The following is a 12,082-nucleotide window of genomic DNA, read 5'->3' on the forward strand; positions in this document are numbered from 1 at the left end:
TTGCATAGATTTGCTGTCGATATTTGCACATGTACATGGTAAAAGTTGCGAAAGTAGGGCACATCTCTTACAATCCTCTCGTGCGTACGAGTAAAAATTCAGTTACCGTTGTGTGGCTCAAGTTAAGGAAGGCCAAATATTTGTCATTATGAAATTGCTGAAGTACAGTAAATAGAAGTAAAACTAGGCAAACTGCAGCTGTACGAGTCTTTGACTTAGGGAAGAAGTACGTGAATGGGCAATAAAAGATGGTTTTAGACAATTTTAAGCATATCTGTCGGTGAAACCGCCACAAGTCTGCTTCGAAGACACCAGGGATCTTTTAGTATTTTACCATTCTCGTCCGATAAATTTTTTTCGGGAAAGAAAGTTATCGAAGCAGTGATACTTAATGTCTGAAAGCGTTTGCATAAGTGATCACTCGTGGTCGATTTCAAAAGGAACGTACCATTCTGGTGTTTTCCAAACTTGGAACAACTCATTATCATGCATAGAGTATTTAGAATATGGAAAATTCTATTATAAAATTGATTTGCTTCCCGTGTTTACCTCTAAGGTATTCTTACTCCAAGCACTATTTCCTCTCTGAGTTCGTGTTGTTGTTATCGCAGAGGAAAAGGGAATATTACCGAGAACTAGAGCCTGTTAATTTGCATAAGCAGTAAGAGACGTTTAAATTGCATGTACTTAAAATTGTGCGTCGACATGCTTGGATCTTAGCTTATTCTTGGGTGGTCAGTGTATTATTCTCGCCGCCATTGTGCGAATCCCTCTAATGACAGGGGTAGTGTTAAAAAGCGCCAAGAGATTGGAAAAAAAAGGTAACTCCGAATCCGGAGTATTGGCTTACCTCTTTAAGAGGTTCGTGTGTTGTTCTCGCCGCCATTGTGAACTTAACTGTTGCAGATTCCTTCTAATGACAAGGGTAGTGTTAAAAAGCGTTAAGAGATTCCAAAAAACGTAACTCCGAATCCGTCTCCGATTCTTGATTGTGAATTAGTTGAAATCATTGAACATAATCTCTTGCTGCACCTTACTTACCATGCAAACTAAAGAAGCGAGAAGGTGAAGGAGAGGTGTAGCATAAACGACTACACCCTGAACTAACACGAATGAAAAATGAATGAGGAAGGTTGACCTAATTTAGACCTGTCAACACCAATGGATATCAACTGACAGATATCATCATCGAAAAGGATCTATCACGAAAACAACACATCCGCCGATCAGCTAAATGTGCTCAGGAAGCAGAAGCTGCATGAATGTAAGGAGCAAGGGAGTCGCATTTGACTGTTTTTCATTAGAATTTACCGAAAAATTGCGTGCGATTTCGAATTTCTTGATTCATATTAAATACATACGATCGCGTTACGCGTCTGTTTAAATGACATCTGTACCTTTTGAATAGGATTTCAATAGGTGTTTATTACGATGATATGTGGTTACAGTGAATCAGCGGTCACGAGATCGAGTCGCGCAACCACTGTAATATTACATTTCTACGAATTGAAAATGAAAGGTTGGTATATCAGGTCCAAAACATTATTTGGCAGGTTTTTCTTGTTAAGTGTGTCCCAAGAGCACTTAAAACAGAATAAAGAAAATCACGTGTACTTCACTCGTCACAGTTGATAATTATGGAAATAGTCAATTAAATGTTTACGCCTTACATGCGTTTTAAATTCCTTTTTGAGTTAAGTGATATTATTATTATAGATTTAAAATGTGAACATTACTGAAAACTTTAGCCCATTTGTTTACATGGGCTGAAATGTCTCAATGAAGAACTTTCAAATTGTCTGTGGCTGGGAGTTGAGTACTGGGAGAACTATGTGATCCTTTTAAGGGTAAATCAGGAGAACCATGGAACGCGCTGAACGGCCGAAAATCTGACAAGAGAACTCACAACATGCAAAGGGAAAAAACAAAGAGGTGATGAAAGTGTAGTTTTATTGAAAACGAATTAAGATTTTTGGGTCAAGAGCGTGACCGTATACACCTATACGAATCCTAGCATTTCGCCTATTGCGTAACATTAACATATATTTACGCCATCATTATTTATACCGATCCTAATCGTGGGAGCTTGAGCTACTTGCGTTGACCGTTAATGAACAAAGAAAACTTCGTCGATGAGATAAATTCCGGGAGGCCAAAATGTTGATGATGGTCTAAAAATACCTAGGTTTGTCTCGTTCTATGTCTTTAAATCATTTTCTGCCCCACATACCGGCAGAATCCAACCGAGCATGTGTTACGGAATTGAATCAGAAACCTGGCCGCTGCTTTGAAGGAACTTGCTCTACGTCTTCCCAAATGAGCAACCTAGATTGTTTAACTTCATAGTAAAACTCAAATGTCTACTATCGTTACTCTACTTTGTAACTTTTCTCGCTGTTATAAGATGCCAGAATTACGATTCTTAATATTCGTATAATGATAACAAAAGTGTTATAAAATTCAATTGCAGTTCTCATGTAATGATCGCTGAGTGATACAAACATGCTTCATGCTTGGAGTCCCAGGGACAAACCATCAATCGATGAAAATGAAAGACGCTCCTGGCTCACTACAAAAATTTACGTGACGGGCTAATGGGCCAGTCTCTCTTGCCGAGTCGAGCAGAATTTCTAGTAATGTTTCATCTCGCCCGATCTTTTCTCTCGGTTCATGAGGATTAACTTATCTGAACGTGGCTGTCAGTCGTTCGAAAATAATTGTACACGCAAAGGGAGGAAAATCAACCTTTTTCCCCTACTTAACATACTGATGCTTAATTGTCTTAATAAAGTTCTTACATTCTGTGGCTGTTCGCCTCAAACTTGGGTCAGATTGCCAACTCGATGTCATGAGCTCAATCCATTCTGCTGGAGGGAGATTTCCATCCTTGGGAATTTGAGGACGATAATGCTCGTCTTTAATTCGTCTATAAATATCTTCACGGCGTAGTTCGATAAAGACGCGTTTCCCAAACCACATTTCCCACATCATGAGACCAAAACTGTATATATCCACCTTTGCACTGTGGAGTTTGCCTTCCATCACTTCCGGTGCCATGTATAAAGGAGTCCCACACACTGTGCCAGTGATTTTGTCTTTAAAGGTTGCTAAACCTAAGTCTGCAACTTTGATGTGCTCACGTTTTGAAATCTACAAATAATGTCGGGCAATGTTAATTTCCTGAAAGTTTCAGTCAAAAAGAGAATCGATATTTAATACGGCTTTAGGTGAAACACTTTGCCCCTGTGCCACGCTTGTATATGGCAAATTTTAAAACGGAGGTAGTGGTAGCTTAGGAGCTAGAAGACTCATCTTGCTGCAGCTTATCCCGATTTCATAAGCATGAATCAAACTGAAGAATCTTGCATGCAAATTTTCCAAAGGACCAAAAAATTGGAGTTTAATCATTTCGAACGAAATGAATTATTAAGTAAGTAATGTGTTGCGTCGTAATATTGTTTGCCCTTGTAATGAAGTCAGAGTATGATCCAATATGTGAACCTGACATCCGAGCTCATGTAATCATTGGATATTTTTTGCTTAAGACAATTTTACAATTATTTCCAAGTCGAAATTTCAGTCAGATTACTGTTGAAGGTGTCAGGGATATACTGGAAAAGTTCAGCCAGCCCTTTTTGCCGGGTTCATGGGAGGATTCCCTAATTTCCATTCATAAACTCACCACAATTTTTGTTTTGTCCTATGGTCATGATAGGACGATAAGGAATGCTTGTTCATTTCATTACCTGGTTTATAATTCACCATAGTTCATTTTCTATCAACTCACCAGAATATTGGCCAGCTTGAGATCTCGATGGACAACATTCTTGCTATGGATGAATTCAAGCGCATCTAAAATTTGTTTTGCCCAGGGTACTATCTTAGCTGCTGCACTAGCCGTCTTCCATGGAATGTACTCGTCGTTTTCAAAGATTTGCTTGTCTAGGCTCCTGCTACACAAGTCGAACACCAGCACCAGGGAAACGAGTTGTCGTTCTTTAACGTCCATGCCAACTCCATAAAATGTTACGATGTGCTTGTGCTCAAGTTGCCTGTGAAAAATATGGTGTCAAAATTAATACCTCACTTGAAAACTCACACCTGATTGAATAGCAGAAAGATCAAAACGGACTATAAATTGCAATTGGCACAAAATAGTGGTTCCTAATCTGCAGATTAGAAGGGATAAAATCAAGTGAACTTGTAATCAGTCAATTTACTCTCAATAGACTGAGACAATTTTTACAGAATAGCTAGGCGATTGCTCTTCCGAGCTAAACTGCGTTAGTTTAGCATTAGATGTAATAAAGGAACGAAAACCAGATAATCCCTGAGAAAAATCCTAAAGGCGAGGACAAGAATTAATACCAAGGTCAATCATATGTAACACCAGACCGAGAATCGAAGCTAGGCCTTAGAAGTTGAGCGCTTCAACCTCTGGACGATCGCTGGCTAATCTGATATTTAAAAAAAAATCTTACTTTAGCATTGCTGCTTCTTTGAGAAAGGCGGCAACATTTGATGGATCTGGATGTTTCCGGATCTTTTTGACCGCAACATCTTTTCTTCTATGTCCAGGAGGAGAGTATCTTCCTTTTAAAACCTTACCAAAGCTGCCTTCACCAAGGCACGCCTTTCTTTCGCTCTCATTGTACTGAAGTCTTCTCACTTCAAGCTGGCAAGATGGGTACATCACCTTTATTCCATTTTGGATTGCATCGAACATCAAGTTTTCATTCATGCTCATCAGATTTGTGTACAGTGGACGGTATTTATTGAGGATCTCCTTTTCCCTTGATTCATCTTCGCTCTTTGTCAGGTCTTTGCATCGTTGCTCGTATTTGGTGATTAATTGCTGGTGACACCTCTTGATGCTGGCAATGCGATTCGTCTCCTCGCTGAATTTGTCTTGGACATAACTGCGGATTTTGTGAGTGATGAAGTCCTCGAGGAACTCTGCTGAGAGGTCTCTTAGTGTCTGACAACAATTGGTCTTCAGATGGTGATCCTTTAGATGCTTTCCAATCGCCAGTACTCCAAGGACGGGTGCAGAAAGAACTCCTGCGGCGAGGCCTACGGACATCAAAACTGGCCAAAAAATCACGCCAGTCATCACTAGAAATTTTTTCATTCTGGGATCTAATGGCGAGAACATCCGTCCCGGGCGAATCTCAAAAGGTTGGAAGTCGTCCACGCCACTTCCGACCAGTACACGGTCAATGTCTCGAATTTCTCTCTCAAATTCTAGGAAACCTTTGTCAAACAGTGCTTCCAATTCTAAATGTGCTTGGGAGAAAAAATTATCTGTGCTTTCCCACTTTTGGAGGGTACATTCGAATCGTTGTTCAATGCATGCGGTAAATGCTTCCTTCATCTTTGAAAAGTTTTGACCCTCTTCCGTTTTAGGCACATCGTCTTCTGTCCATCTCAAAAATTTTGTTCTAAATTCTTCAGTTTGTAAGTAGGACGCAAGTTTTATTTGTGCTTGGTCCACACTGGAAGTTATGGCGTCCTCAATTTCCCGAATGGGAGTGCCTTGTTTAAGTTCGCTGAGTTTATCGTCAAGTTCTTTCCGAGCCTTGAGACGTTCGTCTTTGGTCCTTTTGGCATTTTGCATTTCACCTTTGAGCTGATCGGACAAGCTGCAGAGCTGGCCGCTGATCCAGCTTTCAAATAGAGCAGAAAGATTAACACTTGTTAAAAAACGTTCTTTTTTATCTCAGAGTAAAATGCGACTCAGTTCATTTTTTTTTCCTCAGCAGTCTTTTGGATTGATTCTTAGCTTAACAAGACCAGTAGGTTAACATTTCAGCAAGCTTAGCATTTTGGCGTCATTTTCGAAATTGTGCAAGTATTAATTTTAAACACGAATTAGAAACATCGTAATGTGTTGATTTGAATGTTTCTTTGGGGCGACATATTTCTGTAGCTCCTTTCGACAATAAAAAGGATATTCAAATCATAGGAAATCTGCTACACCCTCTTTAATGGACAAGTGCCATATCTCGTTGGATTAGAATACTCTTTACTCGCAGGTTTCTCTAGTAGAGTTATTCACGAGGGCTGAGGGAACTTGAAAAAAATTTTCTTCAGTAACGTGTGCTCAAGGTATAGGATAGTTTGAGTAATCAATTGGGAGATAAAATCAAACTTACTAGTAAAAAAATTCTGTTTTTCTCTCAATGCAGAGTGGCAGAAGACGCTGTAATCGATTCACAAGACTTTTAAGATCATCATCCATCACTTCAAATCTCTCTTTTACTTCTGTAGCTCTAGAGACTGACATCTTTATGATTTGGAATTTTTCATCCAGTTCGGGAATATTCTTTCTGAGAGTGTCGATAATTTGCCTTTCAAGATCTTCCTTCTGATTTCGGTTGGACTGCTTTTCCACCTCGTCCCACTTGTTACAGACAAAAATAGCAGATTCCGAAGTGATACCACGGCAATCTTTTCCCTTGTAGAGTTTTTTCCATTCACTCAAGATAGGCATCAGCTGAAAGATTTATCACAAACGCTAAAATTCAAAGAATGGATAATCATATTTGCTCTCGGGGCATTTTTAAGAATTAATTGAATTGGATGGTGCGTCTTGATAAGTGACACATACCTCATGCTAAAATAAATACATTCTCGTGAGAAGACGAAAAAACATCTTTCCCTAAATACATTCTTACTTTTCAAAAGTGTATTAGACAGATAAGGAGTCATGAGTTTACCCTGTCTTGTTGTAATCCTCCGGCGTTTATAGTGTTTATTACGTAGATAAAGGCGTAAGCTCGACTCAAGTATTTCAAGGTGATTTCACTGACACGCTTTGAATCACCAATTCCTGGGCTGTCTACGATCACTACACCACCCTAAGAGAGAGAGCAGCCGAGAACCTCAGTGGATATAGTTAACTGAATAAGAGATAATCGTCGTGTATTGGGTAAATATTAAAAGTTTGCCAATGTTGGTGATATCACTGTCACACTACCAAAGTACTGTAATCAAGTAACATGATTGTACCAGCTTGTTAGATACTTAATCGATGACAGAATATAGAAAGCAATTAAAGAGTAAGTGTCTCTTCTAAATGAATGCACAACAATAATCACGTTTTTCTGCTTTTTGGTTGTTCATAAACTCCTACTGCGATTCTTTTATTCACCGGGAGCTTCGGTGTCATTATCGGGGCGAACCACAGCACAATACAGAAAAGAATGGCACAGCATAACACAGCACATTGACAGCATAGTGCGTAAGAGGATACAAGACACTAAAAATGATCTCAGTCCTAGATATGTTTTGATACATGTCCGATAACTTCACTTGTGATGTTATTCCTATGCAACAGCGAGCAAGGAAGGGGAGAAACAATTTTTCTGTCATAGACTATAGCTCTTGTGCCAGCAAAGCCTTATACAGTGAGAAACTTTGATTTTTTTTCAGATTTTATCAGGGATTCTTGCTCTTCCATGCCAAATTGTTTCATATACGTAAAATACCTCTGTTACTTTTATTCCAAATACACAAAGTTTTTTCACCTTCAATAACGGATTTGGAATCCTGATCTCTATCCACTCACACCAGTTTTCGTCCTCTATCGGTTTTTTAACGTAATCTTTATACTTGTAAAATTTGTCCCCAGTGAGGACACGAGGTGACTTGCGTCCGTTAGCGAAGTGCAGCTCAGCTTTTTTGGCTTCTCCATACGATATTTCACATATGGTCAGTGTGTTCTGCTGAATACTGGTTGGCATAATGCATTCGCCAAGTAGGAGGTTAATAAGACTGCTCTTGCCAGCGCTGGTTTCTCCTGTTTTGGTGTAATGGGAAAGGTTTTAAACAATGAAAAATAAATTCCACTCCTACGATGGAGAATATTTGAAAATTATATAGCCCTTTTATATACCCGTGAATAAAAAGAGATTCGTACCCTCTTCATCCTAACTGATGTTATACATCAAAGAGAGACAGATAATTTGTCGGACACCAAGAGTTAACCTCTTGAAATGATTAGCAATTTGCCTCGGCTGTAAGACCCTTTGAAGCATCTACTGACAGTTATTTTGATTCTTTCCACATCTCAATTATTTTTTGTTATTGATAGCTTTCATTTCCGTGATAATCTTGTCTCAAAGTTACAAGAGGATTGCTAGCTGGATAACTGTTAAGAAGGCGAATAATTATAACGCAGACCAAGCGGCGGAGAAGAGTGTTCCATGCCTTTCGGTGCAAGGCGATGCTGACAATAAAAGTTGAAACTTTTTAAAACTGAGATTGGTGAACCATGACCTTACAAATGAAACCTTAGGGAAAAACCCCTGAATTTGGTCTGGGAACGATTGGAAAGGTTTTAAGTTTATTGTTGCAGGACTTACCAAGAATGAGAACAGTGTATCTCTCGGTTCCGAGATCCTCGAGACATGCCTCAGCTTCCTTCCGAAAGTCATTTATTTCAGTCTCGCTAACTGCTCCAGTTGTCTGTAGGTTATCTTTAACTTTTAAATAGTACTCTTCCAGGACTCGTCGGCGATCGAGTGTTTGTTTGATATCCACTAAGATTCCCTTATATCCCTAAACAATGAATGGTTATTGAAAAAAAAAATTCTCAGGATTGTTTGCACCTAAAAGAGCAAAAATTGCTGTGATATTTTGATTTATGTGATATGCCTATTTGTATGCTTTCAAAGGAGGAAAGGGACTGATGATTTTTATCGGTGCTGTGTCTTTATTTGGTGATTTGAGGCCCTCGACTAACTTTCTTCGTCCGAACAAACGAACACATCTTAAAACTACCTGTAGTGATTGGGACTTATTTTTACCACTACTGTTGCTTCGCATATGAGGGCAACAGAATGCACTCAAATTCACAAACTACGTGCACGGCTGTCGTCTTGTTTCATCCTAATGCGCTGTGCTGACTAATGTACACGTTTCTACGTCTTTTCCGCATCAACTTTTTGCGAAAACCATGAAGATCAGGAGGAAGTGTCATTCAACATTACGGGTAGTAAATACTAGCTCCGACGGTATTGGATAACTTAATGTTGGCGACCTCTATCCACTTAATCTTTGTTTATTCACCCGTATCAGGTCAAGGCTTAAGATCTTTAGTTAAACGTGTCTAGGATATCGCTAGATAACATTTTCGTCCGCACACCTGATATGCATATGACTGGGAGGTTTTAAAAATTCTATGAACGAAGTTTCCAGAACTGGTCATGCTTTTCGTGAACACAGCGATTAGAATAAACGAACTAGTTCCAATTCGAAGGAGTTTAATACTTTGCTTCGCATACATAAGAATGTTTGCTCTTTGTCTCTTGCCTAGATGCTGGGTTGACTTACATTGTGAGCATACTCTACTGCTTCGTCCGGTTTGTAATTTCATTTCCGTGAAAATTCATGTTTTGTGTGCGCAATTGTCAACTGACTTCCTTTAGGCTCGTTCCTCGACCTTTTGATAATCAGAAGGATTGATGTTTGGAATGAATATATTGTCGATGTAAAGTACGAGCAAACTGGTTTTTAATTACCCGTTGACATGCTCAAATTTTTAGATACTTTTATTGTTTCACGGACGCTCGTAGGTGAATCATCCATAAATACATAAGTTTACACGAAAACTACTTTTGAGGGATCAGCACTTAGAACAAGCGACTATTGAAAGAAAACATAACACTGCATCAGCGTTGAAATTTTTTTTTACACCTCCGTGCTTTTAGTAAAATCAAATTACTCAGTTCTGCTGTCTGGCACTGACTACTTGCAGTGATTGGGACTAATTTTACCGCCGCTGTTGCTTTACATACGAGGGCAACAGGATACACTCAAATTCATAACCTACGTGCACAGCTGTCCTCCTGTTTTCTCAGGCCTCTTTATCGTTTCCGCTTCCGTTTCATCCAAATGCGCAATGACTAATGTACACGTTTCTACTTCTTTTCCGCATCAAATTTCTGCGAAAACCGTGAAGATCAGGAGGAAGTGCCATTCAACATTACTGGTAGTAAATGCTTGCTCCGTCGGTATTGGATAACTAAATGCTGGCAGTTTCTATTTACTGAATCTTTGTTTATTCACCGTATCAGTTCAAGGCTTAAGATCTTAATTTAAACGGGTCTAGGATATCTCTAGATAATATTTTCGTCCGCGCACCAGATATCCATACGGCTGGGAGGTTAAATTCTATGCACAAAGTTTCCAGAACTGGCTATGCATTTCGTGAACACAGCGACTAGAATAAACAAACTAGTTTCAATATAAAAGAGTTGATACTTTGTTTTGCATACATAAAAATGTTTGCTCTTTGTCTCTTGCCTGGGCGCTGGGTTGACCTATATTGTAAGCATACTCTACTGTTTCGTCCGGTTTGTAATTTTCATTTCCATAAAAATTCATGTTCCTGTGCGCAATTGTCAACTGACTTCCATTAAGCTCGTTCCTCGACCTTTTTTAAATCGAAAGGATTGATGTTTGGAATGAAAATATTGTCGATGTAAAGTACGAGCAAACTGGTTTTTAATTACGCGTTGACATGCTCAAATTTTTGATACTTTGATTGTTTCACGGACGCGCTTGCTCCTGGGTGAACTATCTATGAATACATAAGTGTAGACGAAACTTATTATTGAGGGATCAGCGCTTAGAACAAGCCACTATTGAAAGAAAACATAACTTTGTACCAATGTTGACATTTTGTTTACACCTCCATGCTTTTAGTGAAATCAAATTACTCAGTTCTGCTGTCTGTCGCAATCATTCTATAGATAATGCTCTTTTCGTTTCAAAACAAGGTCCTTAAAATTATCGTACATGATCAATTATGATGTTAAATCTTATTTTCGCTTCAAATTTTGATGAATTATGTGTAATATGGAAGTCTAAATGAAACTTAGAGCGTACCGCACCGGAAAAATTGGAAAAAAACATACGTCTGCGTCAATGTTGACATTTTGTGTACACCTTTATGGTTTTAACAGAATGAATTCTCCTAAGTCTGCTGTCTGACGCAAATTATAACATTCTATTAGCGAGGCAGTGATCTGGAAAACACTGCATACGTACGGCCATGCAACTAATTTTGTTTTTTAGTTTGATGAAATATAAAAGTTTTAGTTTTGCATGTCTTCCGTTTTATGAGGTATGTGTTTTTGGCCTCGATTGATCAAGAAGAGCTTACCATCTCCAAAGTTCCGTTTGATTTCCTCAACTCAGCGACTCTCTTTTTGCGCAATTCCTTTGCCCTTTCCATGTCGGTAGCCTCTTCTTTGACACATAGCAGCTTTAACTCTTCCGCCACATCCAAAACACTTTCGCTTCGCCGTTTAACAGGCATCGGTTTCGACCCTCGTTTCATCTTGTTTTGACGTCTAGTCACTGAAAGTAGTCATTAAAGCTATCGAGTCTCTTGCGATTTTTCATTTAAGCTGAGTACAGTTAGCCCGAGCACGATTCAGCGACTTATGTCTTCAGTCGAAAATTAGCTCGAAGAACCACCTATTTCTAAATAGTCACCGCCACAGGATGATACTACTTCAGGAAGTTCAACCTTTTCACCTTTTATTTTCATCCGTTTGAGTGATCAGATTACTAAGAGCAATAACGGAACAGCAAAGAAACGAGGAAATCACGTCTGCTCAAAATGTGCTTCCGTGGCAAGTTTCATCAAGACACGTATAATGTATTTTGGGAAGTCTCTCATATACCGGGCTTTGAAATAGCTAATAATTAAAATATAAATTTAGCAGAAGGGTAAGGAAAGTGGGTACAGTGGGCACAGTGGGCACAGAGGACCAGAGGAACATTGGGTACAGAGGACAAGAAGCACAGAGGACTAGTGAGAGAATGGGTACAGAGGACCAAACGAGCAGTGCGCACAGAGGACCGGTTGAACAGTGATTACAGAGGACCAGAGGACTAGGGGTTTCAGACGACCAGTGGGCGCAGAGGACCAGAGGAGCAATGGGTACAGAGGACGAGAGGAACAGTGCGCACAGAGGACCAGTGGAACAGCGGAAACAGAGGAACAGGCATGGGGTAAAAACTGAACTGGGCCATTGGAAAAACGGTAAGAATTGTCATTTCCCATATG

At 39.4% G+C, this 12,082-nt stretch overlaps 1 protein-coding gene across 1 annotated transcript; it reads right to left on the bottom strand.

Annotated features, from left to right (window-relative positions):
* Window positions 1–1,933: 1,933 nt before the first annotated feature.
* Window positions 1,934–11,665, bottom strand: LOC113677066 (uncharacterized). The gene is made up of 8 exons (XM_089209900.1): window positions 11,171–11,665; window positions 8,367–8,562; window positions 7,530–7,801; window positions 6,720–6,860; window positions 6,156–6,496; window positions 4,482–5,666; window positions 3,788–4,052; window positions 1,934–3,150 (listed from the first exon to the last, which is right to left on the bottom strand). Exons 1-8 carry the CDS (start codon window positions 11,345–11,347, stop codon window positions 2,755–2,757), a joined length of 2,973 nt encoding a protein of 990 aa, XP_089066026.1. The 5' UTR covers window positions 11,348–11,665; the 3' UTR covers window positions 1,934–2,754.
* Between the last annotated feature and the right edge of the window lie 417 nt (window positions 11,666–12,082).

Source organism: Pocillopora damicornis, chromosome 6 (genome assembly GCF_964200805.1).
Source record: "Pocillopora damicornis chromosome 6, jaPocDami1.2, whole genome shotgun sequence".
Lineage (NCBI taxonomy): Eukaryota > Metazoa > Cnidaria > Anthozoa > Scleractinia > Pocilloporidae > Pocillopora > Pocillopora damicornis.

Excerpts from the sequence above, each read along its gene's own strand:
- LOC113677066 (XM_089209900.1), bottom strand. The coding sequence starts at position 11,347 with ATGAAACGAGGGTCGAAACCGATGCCTGTTAAACGGCGAAGCGAAAGT. Across the intron at positions 8,563-11,170 it reads CAAACGGAACTTTGGAGATG|GGATATAAGGGAATCTTAGT; the intron begins GTAAGCTCTTCT and ends TTCATTGTTTAG. Across the intron at positions 3,151-3,787 it reads TCAAGCTGGCCAATATTCTG|ATTTCAAAACGTGAGCACAT; the intron begins GTGAGTTGATAG and ends CATTATTTGTAG.